Source organism: Moschus berezovskii, chromosome 11 (assembly GCF_049115385.1).
Source record: "Moschus berezovskii isolate FMDL1 chromosome 11, NW_MosBer_1.0, whole genome shotgun sequence".
In the NCBI taxonomy this organism is placed as follows: domain Eukaryota; kingdom Metazoa; phylum Chordata; class Mammalia; order Artiodactyla; family Moschidae; genus Moschus; species Moschus berezovskii.
In genome coordinates this window covers 3781178-3801550 of record NC_142470.1, presented here as the reverse complement: position 1 = coordinate 3801550, position 20373 = coordinate 3781178, and the positions used below count along the sequence as shown (strand labels likewise).

General features: G+C 60.5%; 1 protein-coding gene across 11 annotated transcripts in view; it reads right to left on the bottom strand.

Moving 5' to 3' along the window:
• RALGDS (ral guanine nucleotide dissociation stimulator) overlaps positions 1–20373 on the bottom strand; it is a 47607-nt gene that overhangs the window by 11170 nt on the left and 16064 nt on the right. For 6 of the 11 annotated variants that reach the window (XM_088841046.1, XM_055399471.2, XM_055399468.2 and 3 more), the window contains exons 2-3: positions 1824–1934; positions 393–586 (exon numbers count right to left, since the gene is read on the bottom strand). In XM_088841046.1, the coding sequence (XP_088697172.1) occupies positions 393–586; positions 1824–1934 (305 nt within the window). Of the gene's footprint in view, positions 1–392; positions 587–1823; positions 1935–11476; positions 11784–19744; positions 20313–20373 lie in introns of those variants that run through there. The other 5 variants (XM_055399472.2, XM_055399476.2, XM_055399474.2 and 2 more) reach the window with 4 other exon arrangements.

Sequence of the window (20373 nt, the reverse complement as noted above, 5' to 3'; positions counted from 1 at the left end):
GCTCTGCAACCCCATGGACTATAGCTCGCCAGGCTCCTCTACCCATGGAATTCTCCAGGCAAGAATACTGGAGTAGGTAGCCATTGCCTTCTCCAGGGGATCTTCCTGACACAGGGATTGAACTGAGTCTCCCACACTGCAGGCAGATTCTCTACTGTCTGAGCCACCAGGGAAGCCCCTTCGTGGTGGAGGAACATCTTAATTAAAACCACGCCAACCCTCAGCAGCCCTTTCCACAGGGCCGGGCAGGCCGCTAACCTGACGGTCCTGCCAATGCTGCAGGGTCAGGCCTCGTGCAGCCTGCTTTCACAGGAGCAGACTCAGGCTCAGCAGGCAAAGCGATGCTCCCAAGACACACAGCCAGGGGGTGGGCAGGGCGGTGCGGCGCTCACCTCTTGAACAGCAGGTCCAGGACCTGCTGGGTGGTGGTGAAGGCGCGGTAGGTGCACAGGAAGATGGTGACATAGGAGAGGTCGCTGCCCCGGAAGGCGGGCACCAGGTGTTCCACCAGCTTCTCCAGCGTGCCCGCCTTCACGGTCCGCACCTTGCAGGTCTCGTACAGGTTCAGGGCCGACTCATTTTCACACTGGGGCGAGACAAAGGAAGATGGATGGTCAGCCGCAGCACTGTGGCCCGAGGGGTGGGCAGGGGGGTGCTGGAGCTCAGAGGAAGCCCCAAGTGCTCGGTGACCTCTGGCCGGAGACGGGAACGTGAGTGTCCCGAGTGGAACAAGGGTCTCAGCTCGGACTGGAGGTGGGGATGATGGAAAACAACTTCTTGAGGTCATTTTATTAGCTGAGTAGTGGTCGTAGCTCGTCAATATGAAGAGCATCATCCCCATGAGCTCTGGCAGGACAGACCCATTTTAGAGATGAGAAAACAAAGGCTTGTCCCCGGGTACCGGGAGCAGTATGTCCGGACACAGAGGCTGTCAGGGCAGCACTAGCGAAACGGCCGCAGAAAAGAACTTGGCCCAAGTCCCGGGCAGTGAAAGCCTGAGTCATGGTGGCAACCAGCCTCTCTTCTGAAAGGTTGTGCATCTGTCAGGCCCCTGCTCTGACCTGGAGGGGTTGTGGGGCTGGGCTCCATCACAGCGATTGTGGAGAGCCACATACAGTAGCCTGAGCCGTTTGGGACTTTTTTTTTTTTTTTAAGGCCCCAGTAAGTAAAACGATGTAAGCTTGGAGAGGTGTGGAAGGGCGGTCAGGCTGATGGCCCCCGTGACAGTGCCGGGCGGGGCCTTCCCTGGCGGTCCACTGGTTAAGACTCCACGTTTCCAATGCAGGAGGCACAGAACCAACCCACCCCATTGGGGACCTCAGATCATGCATGCCTGCTGCGTAGTGTGGCCAAACAATAAGGCAAATAAATAGATGGGAACACCTACCGCTTATCCACAATAGAAAAAGAGAAAAAGGAAAAAAAGCAACTGGGGCAAAATGCATAAATAATCCCCGTAGGGTAACAATCTTGGAGAACAGGCCCCCTTAAGACAGTATGTTTCCACATATGTATATATGCCTATATTTACTCACTCTTTTCTTGGGTTAGTGCATGAGCTCACTAATCTCACTGCTTCCCCTTCTTACCTCATTAAAGGCGATCCGTTCCGATAAACTGCTGCGCTCATTCCTTTTCTGAACCTCGCCTTCTCTAACTCGCTTACCCTACAATCCCGGCCTAACATGCAGGGAGAGCATGAAAGCGTCTTTTTGATGTTTCACACAAATAAGAGAGCAGTGAACTGTGGACTGCGCTGTGGGAGCAGGCCGAGGGGCCTTTGGGCAGGCCCGGCAGGGAGCCCCGGGCCCTCCCGCACTCACCCCGAGCCAGCGCTGGCCCTTGTTGGCGCCGTGATGCACTTGGACTTTGCGCAGGGAGATGGAGTAGATGACCCCGTTGACCAGCTCCTCGCCGATCTCCTGCGTGGAGCTCTGCAAAGACAGCGCCCGGCCGCCGGGCGGGTGTGTCAGGGCCGCCTGGCTGTGTGGCGATGGAGGGGGACACCCCCGTGCCACCTTCTGGCCCTGGATGAGGCAAATGGGGGTGGCCACAGGGGCCTCCGGTCCAGAATGGAACAGGATCACAGCAGGAGGGCTGGGGACTGCCCTTGGGGCTGCCGGCACTGCCCTCAGCCCCAGCGTCCTCACCCCGCCGGCCACAGCGGCTGTGGACAAGACGCACCCACCAAGGTTCCAACTGCAGCCTGCTCCAGCCCCGGGCGCCCCCGCCCCAAGACAAGAACAGTTCCCGGTCATTCCACAGGTGAGTACACGGCAGCGGAGGGAGCTGGGAGGGACCACCCGTCCATGGGCAAACCGCTGTGGGCAAATAAACGGCAGACCCGGGAACCAAGGCCCTGACTCGGCCAACTGCCCCTGGGGGCTCTGGTCCCTCCCCAGAAGCCCCGCTCCACAAGTGACCCCCACCCTGGAGTCAGCACCCTGGCTCTGCGGCAGGTGTGGGCATCCTTGATGGCCACAAACCGAGGCGCTTCCTTCCCCTTCTGCTCATTCGTGGCCTCGTGCCTCTTGGGCAATCAAGGAGTTCCCAGTTCCCTGACTGTCACCATGTGCAAGGGCAGAGCACGAGAAGGGGGACGCTGCTGGCAACCGGGCTGGTGCCCGGGCTTCCACAGAGCCCCAAACCACAGGACCTGTCCTGGGCCAGGAGTCGGGGGGGGGTCATCTGGCAGCTCCTGGACCCCAGGCAGAGAGGCCCTTGTTTTAAAAGGTAGCCACCCCTCCCGCGGGGCAGACAGGCTTTTGGGCGGTGGGGGGGGGGGGCGGGGAGGTGGGGCTTCACGAAGGCCTGATCGAGGCCTTGGCCATTGCTGGGGGGTCCACGCTGTCTCCTCTCCCACTGCTCCTGACCAGGGGATGAGGTGAGCTTGAAGTGGGTGAGGGCGGCTAGGAGTAAAGAGACAGAACTCTGCGAGTTTAGGAAGGAGCGGGGAGGTGCTCGCTGACACGGGGCCATCAGTCACAAGGTCAATGCCGGTAGCTGGGATCACAGGTCACTAGCCCCGCTCGGGGTGGGCGTGGAGCTCAGAGAAGGCCCAGTGAAAGTGCTGACTCAGCCTGGGCCCCGCCAACAGCCCTTCTCTAAAGCCCGCTGCCTCAGCTGGGGCCCTGGGTAGGAAGCAGGTACCCAGGGTCCTGTTCCCTGGATATCAGCACCGCTAGGCTCAGGGCTGAGGCAGGCGGGTGGCTGGGCCTCTCACCTCCCACCTCCAGGGCTCTGGGAGGGTTCCAGGAGGCCTGGAGAGCCATCCTCCGGAAATCCACTTCCTCTGACCTGAGGCCACCCGCCCACTCCGGGCATCATACCAACGGGAAAGCCAGGGCAACACGCCGGGGCTCCTGACCCTTCTCCTCCTCCAGAGAGAGAGCCAGGCGTTTCTGGGAAGTCAGCAGGGAACCCATAGGCGGAGGTTCCCCCAGCCCAAGCGCTCCCTCCCACTCTGCACACCCCCACAGCCCACGTTTGGGGAGGTCCAGCCCTGCCATCCGGAGGAGAAATCCCCTGTCCTGAAGCAGAAAACCCCAAACAGATGCTTAGTGTCCTCCCCGGCCTCACACATCCCTCCCCCGCCTAGAGGAGGCCACAGTGCTGGGTGACGTCAGGGGCCTGCCATCCACCTGCCAGGCCAGGGCCCTGTCCATCCACCTCTGCGTCTCCTCTGGGGCTCTTGGGGGGGGTCCGAAACTGCCTCCCACAAAGGCTGTCACCCACCCTGGAAAGGCCTGTCTCTCCCCCGGGGATTCCAGACACTTCTGTTCCAGCTGGGAGTCAGACAGTGTCCTGAGCATGCAAATCGCCGGCAGTCACCAGATGTGCCTACCAGAGGGCACTGGACTTGAACCCAGAGGGTGCCCACCCGGCTCCCAGAGGGGCTCCAACAGGGCCCACTGGATGGAAGCGCCCCCTGGCCAAGCCGACCCCCGGGGAGGCCTCACCGTTCCCCAGGCGGGTCTAAACTGCGGCTCTGCAGTGAGTGAGCCACGGGCCTCGCAGGCAGCCGAGCAGCTGGCTGGCCCTGCCCGGGATCCATGTAATCCTCCAGCCCTGCCCCCAGCCGAGGGGCCCCCTCCCGCCGGCCGGGTGGGGGCAGGGCAGGACGCTGAGAGCTGCACAGGCTACGCCAGGAAGGGGGGTCACCGCCCCGTCGCACAGATGGGGAGCTGCACCAGCCCCGCGGAGCCCGCCCACCCTGTCACCCAGGGTCCCTTCACAGCAGCAGCAGGAAAAGAAAACACCAGATCGTCCAAGCAGCGCAGAGAGCAGGCGCCATTGAAACCAACTACCGAGCGGGCTCCCAAGAGCGCTGCCGGGGCCTGGGCACAAAGCAAGCGGTCAAGCGGGGCATCGGCTGCCCGCTCCCACTGCGCTTCCAGGGCCAGAGAAGAAGAGTGGCCAACAGCATTTGCCTACGGGACCCTCTGGGGCAGGAAGGGCAGGGCCCTGGCCCCAGCAGGTGATCCATCCTGTTAGCAGAGCAGACAGCTCACCAGGGAACAGGGAACGTGGGAACTGGGAGCCCGTGTAGGCGGTACCAACCCCCCCCATGCCCCCTGCCCCCCCCCCCCCCCCCCCCCCGTCTGATGCTCCGGCTGGGGCTGGGGGGCCGCAGAGGGATGGAGCAGGCAAGCAAACAGCAGATGCCCTGAGGGAAGGTGTCCATAGAGTTGCCCGAGCTCTTGAAAAAAACTCCGAGCTCTTGAAAAAAACTGAAAGTGTTCGTCGCTCGGTCGTGTCTCTTTGTGACCCTGTAGACTGTAGCCCACCAGGCTCCTCTGTTCGTGGACTTTTCCAGGCAAGAATACTGGAGTGGGTTGCCACTTCCCTCTCCAGGGGATTTTCCCCACCCAGGGATTGAACCTGCCTCTCCTGCACTGCAGGCAGATTCTTTACCGCTGAGCCACCTGGGAAGCAGGGGAAAACAACTCCACGAGGGCGGCTGTGTCCTCAGAGGACAGCGCCTCCAGTCCCACCCCAAGCAGGCACCCACAGATGTGTCCCTGGGGCCCTGTGGGACCCGGCTGGCAGCTGTCCAGTCTTCAACCACCTGGGTCTGGAGGGAGGGTGGTGAGATTCTGCTGGGTCCTGGTGAGCAGAGGCCGGCAGGACGGGCACCAGGGTGCCCCACAGCACCCCCAACCCCGTCCCTCAGAGCACAGCTCGGACCCCCAAGGACAAGGAAATGGCCAGGGTGGTGGCATATGTCAGGGCACCACCTGATCGGCTTTCTCAGGGTGATGGGCAGCAAGAGGCTGCGTCCCCAGCTGACTGAAGGCCGAGACCCAAGCCCCTTGAGGCAGAAAAAAACAGGGATCAGCCAGGAGCTGATCCCACCCGTATTTCAGGCTAGATCCAGTGGAAGCCACCGGGCCTTTCCCAGCCCCCCGTCTCCGGCAGGAAGGTGCTCGTGCCTGCACACGGGGAGGTGGCCCTTCTCCTACCCTGGGGACCCCTCTGCTCCTGCTCGCCTGTTCATTTCTGGTGAAAACTGCACCAGAGCCACACAGGGCCTCTAGACCCATGGGAGCCTCTGGCTGCAGACTGGCTCCCTGCCCCAGGAGACCTGCCTGAGGCGGGAGGCAGGTGGAGAAGGAAGGCTTGAACCCACACCATGGTCTCCCTGTCCCCGCTGACCCAGGGGGCGGGGGCTGCACATGGAGAAACCTGGTCTCGCTCAGGTCGAGCTGAGCGAAGGGGGTGGTGGTGGCCTCCACATGCACAAGCTCACTGCTCAGGGACCTGGGACCCTGCTGAGCTGCTGCTGAGGGCCACTGAGTCGCAGAGGTCTGCTGAGGCCCTCACCGGGCCGCTCACCAGTACCTGCAGCCCTGGGCCCGCGAGGCCCCTCTCCAGGGCCCACCGGGCCCCAGGGTGCTGTTTCTCCTGCAGGGCTCTGCTCCCAGCTTGGCTGAGTCCCGCAGCCCCCAGCCTCAGTGAGCCCATCTGAGAGATGGGCCAAGGGTGGCAGCACTCAAACAGGACGAGGTTGGGGGTCACGAGAAGGGACAAGTGTGGGGAATGGCCAGCTGGGCGCCGGGCGGACAGAGCACCCGGGAATGGGGCGTGAGGGCAGTTACTGGTGAGTCGACGCGGGACACGGGGCGGGTAAACCTCTTGGGAGACCTGCCAGACGCCCTGGGAACCTGAGGATGGCAGGTCATTCTAAAAGTGCCAGGAGGAGGGAACCAGGCCTGCGGCTTTCTGACCTCTCAGCCTTTTGTTGAAAAGCGATCAGCATCAGAGACAGCTGCTCTGCCTTCCGAAACACAGACTCCTGGGTTTGAAGACCAAGTCGCATACTCTTTTTACCCAGGTGGAGACCGAGGCCCAGGGGAGACGGTCAAAGGACCTGGTTCATCTCTCAGAACGTGCGCCCAACAAGGCAGGGGGAACGAAAATGCCAAGTGTGCGCGACCCTCCCAGTGTGCAACAGGGCCTCGCCCTCCAGCCTGTCCTCACCCCAGGTGGGTGGCCGGGGCCCGAACAGAACCCTGCTGAGGGCAGGCGGTCAGTGCTGGATAGAGGTGGGCCACACTCCTGGCCCCCAGGTACCGCACCCCAGAGGCAGCCTTGATGGGGGGAACCACACGAGGTGCCTGGCTGGCAGGGCAACCTGGGAGCTTAGTGACCCCAGCAACTGGCATTTGGGGACCGGCCTGGGCTGAGCCTCACAGAGGCTGACCTATCTTTCCAAGAACCTTCCTGGCCAGCTCGAGCCTTGCTGCTTATCAGCATTTAGAAGAGAAATGTGCTTCCAGGGGAGGGCGGATCAGACCCCAGGCTGGCCTTGCCCACTCAGGACCGGCTCCAGACTGTCAGGCCTCCAGGGACCAGGCCTTCAAGGGGGCTGGCTGGTGGCAGCGGAGGGGAGGGGAGCCTGTCCGGGGCGGGGGGAGTGCCCGGCAGAGCTAGCTGACACCACCACCACAGGCCACAGCATCCAGCCCTTGTGGGCATCTCCTGGGTGCCAGGCTCCTTGCACACCCATCATATGTAATCCTCCTGACTTGCAGGCGAGAGCTGATCACTGTCAGGAGCCAGGAAGAGGCAGCTGGGGCAGGACTGAACCCCAGCCGGGGCCCCTGGTGTCCCATGAAGACACACCCAGGCCTCTGTGCTCCACCTGGACCATGGCTGCCCCGGCCAATCACAGCCTCCACCTGGAGTCCAGCCCCTGCTCAGACAGATGCTGGAGGGAGACCAGAGACGAGACAGGCCTCTTCAGATCACACAGCAGGTGGAGGGGGGTTGCACCAGGGCCCAGTGCCCTCAGACCCCCACCTCTCCTCTGAGATGGGTCTGGTCAGGGCTCTGATATGGCACCAGGCACTGGTGGGGACCACTTTGTCAGGCTGCCTGTCTTGTTCGGGCCTGGCCAGACCCCTAAACAGAGGAAGTGGCATCAGGCCCATTTTACAGATAAGAAAACCGAGGTTCAGGGAACAAGAGCAGGTTGAGGGCTGTGAGGGACTGAAACAGGCTTCCAGCCCAGCTCTCCTTCCTTCAGAGCCCAAGTTTGGACCGGCCTACGTGGCACTGCCCCCAGGGTCAAAAGGCCAACATCATGCCTCCAGGTGAGACCACAGAGCTGGCTGTGCCAGCATCCAAGGCTTCCCAGGGGAGCGGGGGGGGGCCAAAGAAAATGCTGAGCCACACCTGCTCCCAAGAGCCCCTCAAACCCTGCCCCCATGCTGGGCGCCCCTGCAGGGCTCCCCAAGCACCACACCCCATCCCCGCTGCAGGCTGGCCAACAGATGGAGACTGGGGCCACTCAGAGACCCCTCCTACACCGGGCTGCAGGTTTCAACTCCCACCTCCCCAGCACTGGGTTGGGGACAGTGACTTCGCTGGAGCCACAGATCCAATAACACAGCGTTTCTGGGTCTGGGAGGCTGGGCCGCACGGTGCCACGCGTGGGGACCATCTGGGCAGCCGGTCCTCGACTGCCCGGGTGCAGCCTCCTGAAACCGCCCCACTGGCCGCTCGAGGGCTGTGGGTGGCCCGTGCTAAGTCCCCCTCCAAACAGTCCTCACCAGCAGTGAAGACAGGGCCTGCAAACAGCTAACTGCTGCAAACGGCTAACTTCCAGACTGGGCACGGGGCTGACTCCTCCCAGCGCTGATCCCACCACTCCTGCTCCAGGGCCATCCTGGAGCCTCCCGGGAAACGACCAGACCAGTGGAGAAGTCCCTCCCCCAGATAAGGAACAAAGACAAAGACGCAGTACCAGCCAGACTGGCCCCTCCCGCCTCTTCTCCTAAGAAGGAAGGCAAGATGGGAAGTGGGGGGCCCAGCAGGTGGCAGGCGGTCAGTCCCCCTCTTGAACTTGACAGGCTCTGCAGCTATCCGAGGCTGTCCCCTTGGAGTCTGCCAGGAAGCCCGCTTGGAAGATGATGGTACACAGGCTTTTGCACACACACACAAACATACACACACACCCCTTTCAGATCATGCCTCTTAGCCTGAGGCTAATGAGCCCTGGGGGTTAGACTGGAACCCTGCACACCCTGAAATCCAGAGAACAGACAATGGGGAAGGAGGCGGGGAGGCTGGAGGGAGACAGGTTCCCCATCACACCTCTGAAGCCCTCCTCCTTTCATTCTGCGCCCACGCTGAGCTCAGGGCTTCCAGATTCTGCCTGGGGTCAGAATCCCGCCCCTGCCACTTACTGGTGAGTCTGTGCAACTTAGTGCCTTGGTTGCTCCATCTGATAAATGGACAGCAGGCGATCGTGACCCCAGACACCATGCATGCACAGGACTCAGCGCAGAGCTTCCCAGCAAGTGCAGCCTCATATGAGATATTTAAACTCTCAGGGTCCAGGTGTGGGCTTATTTCTTCCTTGAAGCTCTCCCCCGTGTCCATTGGCCCAGAGCACTTTCACCTACCTCTGGACTCTAAGCACCCCTACCCTTCACCGACCATGAGGGCTTTTGAGCTGCCTGGTTCTGGCCCCTCCACAGCTCTCCCGTCCTCCAGGGACGCTTGTAGTGAACTCAGCCCTGTCCTTCTCGGATCCCTGTGGGCTCCTGTACACAACAGGGGCCCAGCAGAGAACACAGCCCAGGTTCAAATCTGGGCTGCACTCTCGGTGGCTGCACGTATGTTCAAGGACTCTACTTCTGTGAGCTCCAGCATTAATCACTCAGTGTCCAACTTTTTCTGATCCCATTGACTATAGCCTGCCAGGCTCCTCTGTCCATGGGATTCTCCAGGCAAGAGTACTGGAGTGAGTTGCCATTCCCTCCTCCAGGGGATCTACCTGACCCGAGGATCGAAGCGGGTCTCCCGCACTGCAGGCAGATTGTTTACCACCTGAGCCATGAGGGAAGCCTTCTGAGCTTCGCACGTAGTCTGAAGGGTTGGTCAAAGTGAGCTCGAACGAGGGAGTCATGTCTGCAGCCAGTAGGTGCTCCAGACTCTGGGACCCACCCCCGCCTGGCTGAGTCGGTGGCCTGCGTGGAGATAGGGGCGCGAGCCCAGGAACCTCCACGAAGTACGGAACTGTGCCGGCCGAGCTGGGTCAGCAGTGGCTTGGATGCGAATCATGATGATGAGCAGATGCCCAGATGTGCGAGGACATCTGGCAGTACATGAGGGAAGGACGGGGCGGAGGCTTGGTAGGAAAAGGGGGCCTGGGGAGGAAACAGAAACTGCCTCGTGGTTTCCAGACAGGACAGGGACCACAGGCGGCCGCCTCAGCTCTGGCAGGCCACCGCAACCAGGAAATTGGCTGCGGGGGCTGGAGGGGAGGTGTTGGCAGGAGGGACAGGGACTCCCCACGCCCTCCCCCAGTTCACGGTAAATGGTCATTGTATTTGGTTTCCGGCAGTGGCCTTCTCTCCTGCCAGGACCCTGGCTTTCCTGCACTAGCCAGAAGCTTCCCCTTTGATATCTAAACAGCGGCCACGGCCCGGAGGCCAGTGCTGGGGCCAGAAGGGAGAGGCGAGAGGGGCGAAGGCAGGCAGACCCTCGGGCAGGGGCAGGCCTCAGGTCTGCAGTCTCCCTCGGCCCCTTGGGGATACAGATGGATAGGGGGAGGGAGCGAAGAAGGGAGGGAGGAGAAGCAGCCTGGCGGCCTGCCCCTGTGAGTGCGTCGGCCGGACCCTCCAGCACACAAAGCCTGAGGAGCTGCCAGACATAATGAAAGTCAGATGAGCGCTGGGCTGGTGTCAGGCCTCCCACCCCCACCCTCCCAGGGGTCTCATTCCAGCCGCCAATGAAGACCAGAGCTGCGGGTGGATGAGGGTCGGGGAAGAGGCCTGGCCCTGCCACCCGCCAAGCTCACCAATAAAGGGTCTCCCAGGCCTGTCGTCCTCCCACCAAGAGCTCCCTCCTCCCTCTCCCGCCTCCCACACTGGACAAGATGTGCTTTATCCTCCTGTAACTACGCATCCAGACCCTGTCTAGGCGCTGGGGACACACAGAGATACGACCAAGATGCAGGCTGGCAGCTACAGCTCAGCGGGGCCTAAAGTAACGACCTGGGGCGCCAAGAGGGCCCTAACCGGCATGGGCGTTCAGGAACGGCCTCCCTCTGTTCAGGCCCCAGCCCCCGATTCTGCCACCTTGGCCCCAGGCAGGGGGTGAGACAGGTGCAGCCAGGCAGGAGGAGGGGGAGGGCAGTGCTCCCCATGACCCACCGGCCCCCTCCTCCCAACAGCGCACTAGGAACAGGAGTCCAGCCCTCACCGAGGTCACCAGAGGCACACCCCCCTGCTGACTCCTACCCGGCCTGCATAAATTCAGGGTGGAAGCGCATTTTCTAATCAAGTAGAAGGGAGGCACCGCTCCACCTGAGAGGCCCCTGCCCCAACCTCCCCGCCTGGACCTGGCCCACAGCTTGGGGGCTTGTTTCCCTCCTCCCCGCCACCCTTCTGACCAGCCCTGAACATCAGAGTCCACTTCTACCCTCCAGGGGGGCTGCCTGGAAGGCCGCTGCGGTCCCGGCCACCCCTGAGTATTCCCGGAGGCCGCCGCCCTAATCACTAGGGCACCACCTGCGTTTCGAAGCCAAACCGCCTCAGCAGGCCCCCTGGCTGGCCACGGGGATGAAGTACGGCCCAGCCCTGCGGCGGGGAAAGGCAGACTCAGAACAGACGGCGACCGCCCCGCGGGAACACGTCTGCCCGGGCTGCAGGGGCAGCGGGGCCGGCACACCTGGGCTCGGGGAGGGCAGGCACTGGGACGGAGAGAAGGGTCCCAGAGCCGGATCTGGTCCCGAAACTGTTCTGCTCGCCGGGCGGCCGCCCCTCCGCCCACGAAGCTGCCCTGGGGGTGGGCGCAAGGACGGGAGTTTCTGCGGAAGGGCTCGTCCCACGCGCAACTCCCGGGCTGGGAGTGGTGACCACCGCCACCACCGCCACCGCAGCTCGCGGTGGGCGATCCGCTAAGCGCGCTGCGTCCCCACCCACTCCTCGCTCGGCCGAGCGCCGGGCTGGCGAGGCTCACCCACCTCCAGGCGCGGCAGGTCGGGGTCGAGCTGCGTGAAGCTGTGCAGCACCACCGGGCAGCTGTCGGGGCCGCCCACCTCCAGGCGCACGGCGTCCCACACGCTGCGGCTCCGCCGGGAGCCCGGAAACAGCGACTCGGCGCCGCCCGCAGGCCCGGCCGCCTCGGCCCACATGCGCTGCACCATGGGCGGCTCGAAGCGGCGAGGGCGGCCGGCCGGGCGCGGGACCCGGGGCGGCGCGGGCGCGGGGCCGGCCCGGCGCGCAGCGGGGGCGGCGGCGGCAGGCCGCGCGGCTCGGCGCTGCCAGCGCTCTGCGCGCGCCAGCCGGCCCCGCGGAGGTCAGGCCGGGGGCGGGGCCGGCCCCGGGGGCGGGACCTGCGGCTTCGAGGTGGGGCTGGACTCCCCGGAGGGGCGGGGCTGGAGACGTCAGAGGGGCGGGACCTGCGGCGTCGAGGGCCGGGGCTGGACTCGCGGGAGGGGCGGGGCTGGGCTCGCCGGAGGGGCGGGGCTGGAGACGCTGGAGGGGCGTGTGCGCGCGGGCGCGCGTCCCCGCCGCTTGTTGCTGGCTGCTTGCGTCTTAGGGAAGAGCACGTGTCGTGTCGTGTCGTGTCGTGTCGTGTGGGTGGGTGTGTGTGTGTGTGTGCGCGCGCGCGCGCGCTTGTTGCTGGCTGCTTGCGTCTTAGGGAAGAGCACGTGTCGTGTCGTGTGTGTGTGTGTGTGTGTGTGTGTGTGTGTGTTGTGGCTCCGGGTACACACCACGGTTAGGCCCTTTGTGTGGGCGCGGGCGCCGTGCACGGGTTGTGTACGCGTTGACATGCGGCCAAGCAGTGGGTGTCCACCCACGACAGACTCCACTTAAGCCCCTCACTGGCTCTGTGACCTAAGACAAATTGCTTAACTTCTCTGAGCTTCGGGTTCTTCATCCAGGAAGATCAAGCTGGTAATCGCTGTATGGCACGCTCTCAGCCAGGTGCCTATACCTGGCTGTGTGCTCCTGAGTCCTGGAGCCAGGACTGGGTCCTCCCTGCACCCCTGTATTTGGCCACCCTGAGGGTCAGGATTATGACTAACCTAGACAGCATATTAAAAAAGCAGAGACGTTACTTTGCCAACAAAGGTCCATCTAGTCATAGCTATGGTTTTTCCAGTAGTCGTGTATGGATATGAGAGTTGGACTATAAAGAAAGCTGAGCACCAAAGAATTATTTTGAACTGTGGTGTTGCAGAAGACTCTTGAGAGTCCCTTGGACAACAAGGAGATCCAATCAGTCCATCCTAAAGGAAATCAGTTCTGAATATTCACTGGAAGGACTGATGCTGAAGCTGAAACTCCAATAATTTAGTCACCTGATTCGAAGAACTGACTCTTTTAAAAAGTTCCTGATGCTGGGAAAGATTGAAGGCAGGAGGAGAAGGGGACGACAGAGGATGAGATGGTTGAATGGCATCACTGACTCGATGGACATGAGTTTGAGCAAGCTCCAGGAGTTGGTGATGGACAGGGAGGCCTGGCGTGCTGCAGTCCATGGGGTCCCAAAGAGTTGGACGCGACTGAGCAACTGAACTGAACTGAGGGTCAGGGTGGGGTGCTGGGGGAGGGGCCTCTGCTGGGGCTATCTCAGCCCTAAGGCTACCTGGAGGAGGTTCCGGCAGAAAGGAGGTGGAGGAGGGGCAGTCAGGGGAGTACAGGGGAAGAGTCCACACCCAGCATGCCCAGCTTGGGGGTCCACATTCAAGAGTGAAGGGTCTCGAGGGACTCAGGCCAGCCACGCACCTGCCACTAGCCTGGCTGGCTAGGACCCCTGGAAGCTTGAGTACTCGGGGTCTCCAGGTAGCCTGCCCTTGAGGATGCTGAGGGCTGGGGAGCCTCAGCTGCTCTTTCTAGAAACCAGTGAGAATGTCCCTCCCTCACACCAACACACTGCCCAGGCCTCCCCCGCCTGGCCTCAGTTCTCAGCCCTCTCAGGGGTTGGCCATTGCTGTCAGCAGCCCTGGCAGTGCCACCCACCTCTCCAGAACTGGTTCCCTACCGCTGGCCTCAGTTTCCCATCTGCAAAACAAGGGGGCGGGTCCGGACTCCGCACTCCACAAGCATGTCTGGCTCACCCACCGTGAGCCCCGCCGCAGGTATCCAGGGACAGTGGGGCACCAGCCGCTCCCTCTGACCTGTGCACCCACCAGATGTGCAGCCCACATCTGCAGCAGGTGCACGGTCCTCCCTCAGGCACAAGGAAGGCTTTGACAAAGACCCATGGAAGACAGCTTGAGGACTTCTATCACAGGCATGGAAAACCTTCATGCCGTGAAAAAGCATGCATATATGCATAACCGAATCCCTTTGCTGTACACTTCAGAAATTAAGATAACATTGTAAATCAACTCTGCTTCAATGAAATAAAATTTTAGAAAACACTCATGCCCTTAGATTTGACAACCTCACTCTTAGGAAGTAACCTTAAGAAAGCATTCAGAGTGGGGATGTGGATTTCCATGTACTACTCTGGATGTGTACTACTCTGCCAAAGGAATTACAGGGCCTCAGACAGTAAAGAATCCTCCTGCAATGCAGGAGCTGTAGGAGACATGGGTTTGATCCCTGGGTCGGGAGGATCCCCTGGAGAAGGGAACGGCAACCCACTCCAGTATTCTTACCTGGAGAATTCCATGGACAGAGGAGCCCAGCAGGCGACAGTCCACGGGGTCAGAAAGAGTCAGACACGACTGAGAAACTAACAGTTTCACTTTAAAAGGAATTCACTCAAACACTCTGTGCAGGCTCACTGACAAGACCCTGCGTGCCATGACCCATCACAGGAAGACCATCACACAGGGAGTTGTTGTCCAGTCGCTCAACTGTGTCCGACTCTTTGCAACCTCATGGACTGCAGCACACCAGGCTTCTCTGTCCTTCACCATCTCCCAGAGGGAGATGCTTAGCTATGAAAGGGAAAGTGAAGTCGCTCAGTCGTGTCTGACTCTTTGTGACCCCATGGACTATAGGCTGCCAGGCTCCTCGGATTTTCCAGGCAAGGATACTGCAGTAGATTGCCATTTCCTTCTCCAGGGGACCTTCCCGACCCAGGGATTGAACCAGGGTCTCCCACACTGCAGGCAGACTCTTTACCGTCTGAGCCACCAGGTAAGCCTGCAAGTCAGAAACCCAGGATACAGCACATGCTTTCAGAAGCTGACACTACACGTGTGCATATGACTGCAGGGACCTACTTTGCCAAAGTAATGGTGGTTATCTCTGGGCAGTGCTACACATTTCTTAAGTCCCAGAATTTGCTAATTTTTCTAAAATATTTTAGTAATCACACATACATGAAAATAAACACTGGGTTTTGTTTGTTTGCTGTGTTTGTTTTTAAAGCAAGATTTGGCTTGGGGCAGAGATCCCAAGAAGGCTGTCTAGGAAGCCCCAGGGGAGGGTGAGACGGGTGGGGCATGTATGTTCAGAGAGGAATGAGGCTCTCCTAGAGAACTGAGGGGTGACCTCCAGGCCGGACACTGCCTCAGGCTAGAAACTTCCCTCTGAGTCAGTCTCTCAGAGCCTGGGGAACTAAGCACCTGACTGCACTCACTTTATCTCTTCTGGGTTCCTTTAATCTCTTTCCTCCCAGGGAGGGGCCTGGCAAGCAAGCTTATGCCCACTTTACAGCTGGGAAAGAGGCCCATGGAGGCCAAGTGACTCCTGAGTGCACCAGGTTCACCACCTCTCTGACCTTGAAGGTCAGGGGGACTGGGGTGAGGGGGCCCGAGCCGACTGGAGAGGTGAGGCCAGGGGCGCTTCATCACCACACTACACAGCAACATAGCCGGCGGGGCTGCCTCCCAACCAGCTAGGCAGACAGCATCTGCTCGGAGGAGGCGGCGGGGTGGGGGGCGTTCCTCTGGTTGGTGTCTGTGCCCCCCTGCCTTGGTTGCCCCTGCTTTGGGGGTCTCCTCCTGGATCCTGAGAAGCTTGCTCACTGCTCCAGCTGCCTGTGCATGCACACACACACACACACACACTCCTAGTTCCCAGGGGTGCAGTGTAGTGCAGAGCCCTGCACCGAGATGCCTGGGTTTGAAGCCCAACTCCACTCCTTTCTTATTCTGTGGCCCTCCCTTCCAGCCAATGCCCACCCCAGCCCCCCTGCCCGCCTCAAGTCACCGTATTTCCAAGGCACAACTTTCTCCTGTTTAGCAAAGGGACAGCACAGGTAAGGCACCTTCACGGGGGCTGAGAAGGGACTTCCCTGGTGGTCCAGCGGCTAAAACTCTAAAACTCTGTGCTCCTGATGCAGGGAGCACGGGTTTGACCCCTGATTGCGGACCTGCCACAACTAAGACCTGATGTGGCCAAATTAATAAATATTTTAAAAAACCAAACCAAACCAGGGACTGAGAATCACCAGGCACCTCGCACGTGCAAGGCCCTCTCCCCAGCCCTCAAGCACCTCGTCTCATGATGTTCCCTCAAAGCTGCCAGGGAGATGTCTTCCCAAGGGCAGGGCAGCCCTAAAGAGAAGGAACCGGCACGGCAGATACTGCATGGCAGACCACAGAGCCACCCAGGAAAGTGCTCTTGCCGAAAACCTAACCTGAATCCAGCCAGGCCTCCGCGCGCAACAGCCACAGGGGGAATGACAGGGCGCAGAAGAACACGTTAAACACACACGAGGACGCGGCCCACAAACTCCAGACTCCGGGAATCTTCGCAGGACAGACCACCCAGTCCCTTCAACAGATGCATTTCAGGGGAAAACGCAAGGGGGGAAACGTAGATTAAAATAAAGGTGGGACATGCAACCAAATGCAACGTGCGGATTCTGGACTGGGATTTGAACAGGGCAACTGTTTAAAAAAACAAAACACACACACACACAAACAACCTAAGGAACAACTGGGATGCTTTGAACACTACTGGATATCTGTTTGAGCAAACTCTGGGAGACAGTGAAGGATAGGGAAGCCTGGCACGCTGCTGTCCACGGGGTCACAGAGAGTCGGACACGACGGAGTGACTAAACAACAGCTGGCTTTCTGATGATAGCTGACATCATTTTTTGGATGTGATCACGGGATTTCGGTTACTATTAGAGTAACCCATTGAAATATCGATGGACGGAGCTGTGCGCCTGAGGTCTGTGTCAGCATCGTCCGCGGTGGGGAAGGGGGGCCCCTAAGAGAAGCAGCAAGAGCGGCCCCGCAGCGGGGATGAGGAGAGCTGCGTGTCTTTATGCCATTTTCTCCACTTTTGCGTTCTGGGGAGTTCTTCATAACAGACGTTAAGAAAGAAAGAGGACACGGTTTGTTTCGATTCATCCTCTAATGTGGCTGAGGCTCCATCAGCCCTGAAGGGAGGGCAGCAATCCCCAGACCTGGAGCCCACCGCAGTGACCCTCAGCCGCTTCACCACTTCCCACACTCCTGTGGCTCTCAGAGCATCCAGGCAACATGATGGCCCGAGGCAGTGGGCAGAATCGGAATCACGAGGCTCAGATGGGGCTCGTGACCTCGGGCCAGTCTGCAATCGAAGCTCTGTTGACCCAGGCCCTGGGAGGGTCTGCTGGGAGGTAGACACCAAGCTGTGTACCAAGTGCAGGGTTTTATGAATGGGGGTCGCTCCCTGCTTTCCTGCTCCTGCTCCAGCTCACCGCATCCTAGCCACCCTAGGTTCCCAACCTTTCTGGGGTGGGGAGTGCACCTGTCCCTCCCTGGAGATCACAAGGAGCCCTGGGTAACATCGCTGCACAGACCGCTCCTATAATCAGGATGCTCCCCGCACAGGAAGCCTAAAAGACAGGTTTTGAGTTGACAGCCAGGAAGAGAACCGGGCCAAACCTAGCCCACATGTGTTTTGGTTGGCACGCAAAGTGTTTTTCAATTTTTTAGCCAACAGTAAAAGGTCAGGTGATTTCATGTAAAAGTCCCCATTTCTGGCTGCTCCCGTAACTTGGGACAATCCAGCCACACCAGGTCTGTGTCCCCACGTGACAGGAGGCTGGGTGGGAGCCGACGGGCACTTGCCTTGTGCTCATGGATTTGCCCCAGACCCCACTGGGCCTCCCGTCACTCCCTGGCTCACAGGCCCCTGAGTAGCCGCCTTCGGTTTAAGGGAAAGGTGTGCTCAGGCCAAACCTCTGGGTCCCCTTTCCCTTCCTGCTATCATCCAATCACTGGTGCCCAGACATACAGCAGCCAGAGGGTCTTGACCCTTCAAAGCTCGCCCCCACAACCTCCGCCTTCAGACAAAGATGTGTGAGCCCAGCTGTTAGCTCTGGGGTCCTCTCTCACGAAGCCCAGGGAGGCTGGCACAGAAAGGCTGCAGTCCCCAGAGCCTCGAGCCATCCTCTGTCTGCCCGGCCCACGCTTCCCACTTTTTACCCAACCCTTTGCTTGGCACAAGGTCCCAGGGAATGGGGTTTGGGCCCAGGGTGCCACTCCGGGTACCTGGTGGCTCAGAGCAAGAACTGGCTAAAGGCCGCCTCCAGGTGACAAGGGTCTTGGCCATCACCTCCTCCGACTTCAGTCAAGGTGCCGGAGGGAGCTGGTGACCCAGTGAGGAGCAGCAGTCAGGTACCCAGACTCAGTTTGAGCAAGCTCCAGGAGTTGGTGACGGACAGGGACGCCTGGCGTGCTGCAGTCCATGGGGTCACAGTCAGACATGACTGAGCGACTGAACTGAACTGACCCAGACTCAGGTCAGGCCTCGGTGGAAAACCTTTCATCTCTCACTGAGCGGGTGGAGGTTACCTTGTCTGTCTTTTCTGATCTATATTTAGAGCCTGGGGAGGTCACGGATGGGGTGTGGCCTGGCCAGGCTCCTCAATCGTTTCCCTGACCTGATGTCACCATTCCTGGCTGCCTGGGTCCTGGGGTGGCCCTGTGTGGGTGGGTGAGCACACACCTTGGCAGGAGGTGACGCACCTGGGCTGAGTGTGGGAGCTGTTGGCACAGCGGGTCACCTCCTCCGCCCCTGGTTCCTGGGAACTTTCAGGGACAGCCTCCTCCTCGGGGCAACAGGGAGTCCCCAGGGGCTGGAGGCCAAGCTCTGAGATGGTCAGGAGGCGGGACATGAAGCTTCCAAACAGCCAGGAGACCATCCGAGGTGGAGGGGTTTGACATCATTACCCCAAATCTCTGATCTCACAGGGCGTTGCTGTCCCAGCGTGAACAGGACAAGATGAATCAATGCCTGGATCTGTGGCAATGGCCCAGGACTTGGATTCCGGCATTCTGCACCAGCCATGAGTTGGCTCCCCATACTCTCCTGGAGAGGGGTGGGCACAGCCCCCTGACTCTGACTCTCAGGATGCTGGGGGTGGGGGGCACTTAAGACGAGCATGCATGATGTCCAGGGTCTTACAGAGTAAGACCAAGGGCCACTCTGATAACTGTCCTCCACTCCCAGAGGGCTCAGGGCCCGACACCCCTAAAGGCCTCCTGTCCAACAGGTGCTGGGCCCAAGGTGGGGGTGCAGGAGAGGAGAGAGGAAGAGAAACAGAAGGGGGAGGGGCTCCCCTGGGGCTCCAGTGGTTAAGACTCCTTGATCCCAATGCAGGGGGCACGGGGTTGATCCCTGGTCAGGGAACGAAGATCCTGCATGCCGCATATGGCGTGGCAGGGAAAAGGTGCGAGCATGTAAACAGGAGGAAACGGGCACTGAGGCAACTGAGCCCGAAACATGAGAACGACAGAGAGCTCAGAGAGGCAGGGGCTCGTCCCTTGAAAAGCCCACGCTGACTGGCAGGCTGCTGGGCACCCAGGGAGGAGGAGGGGGCCTGCAGGTTTGGGAAGCTCTCTCTAAATGCAGAGCCTAGGTTTGTATTCGGGTCCCTGCTCTGCTCCTTCCTAGCTTCAGTTCCCTCTCCCGGAGCCTCAGTTTCTCCATCAGGAGGATGGAGATAATAATAATTATAGGAAGAATAGTAATACCACCACCACTTGGCTCTCAGGAGAGCAGATGATGAAACAGTGCACAGAAGCTTTGTAATCTGAGAAGAATCACACGAACAGGAGCCACCAAGACAATCCCCAGCCACACCACCCCACCCAGGCAGGAGCAGGTAGACAGGCGGCCAGCCGGGTGGGCATACACAAGTACCAATGGCAAGCAAGCCTCCCCCCCACCACCCCCCACCCAACTTCCTTGTTCACATCCATGGGGGATGGAGCCTCTCCAGGCAATTTCCAGCCAAACTCCTTCAACCAGTTCTGATGGGAGGGGAGGAAGTCGAGGGCCCTGGCCACAACCTAGAAGCACCTGTTGCCCTGGAAACTCACCTCGGTGGCGGGTGCCGGCAGAGGTGTCTTCGGCCAAGATGCAGGGCTCTGGAGGGCAGCGTGGCGGGCGACAGCCCACCGCCTGGCAGTCACCACAGAGACACAGGCAAGGAACACCCAGCCCTTTCTGCCCCTGGGCTCGGCGGGCCTGGCTTGCCGGGCCATCACGGGGAGGCAGGTGGGCCTGGGACGGGCTCCCAAGGAGGCCCTCTGCTAATCTGCCTGCCCGTCCACTGGCCCCAGTGGAGTCAGGCTCCCGAGTACCTAGGCCTGGTGTCACCCGCATGGCTGTCATACCTGCTCCTGTGACAAGCAGGGCCAGGAATTCCTGCTCCTACCAGGCTGAGGGCCAGCCAAGGGCGGGTGGACTGTCCCAAGCCCGGCCAGTAGTTCCAGCTCAGATGTGCAGTCTTGGGGGGTCCCCAGTTGTGTCCTCAACACCCTGAGGCCCTGTCCCCACTCCCCCTGCCTGGGAGAAAAAATCACCACCCAGGGACAAGTCATAGAGATCAAAACAGCTCAGCCAGTGGAGCCACCAGCCAGGTGTGAGTCCAGCCGGGTGCTGTGGGGCACAGGAGACCCACCTGACCCCCTCCGTTTCCTCTTAAGCCACCGTCTCATTCTGGAAG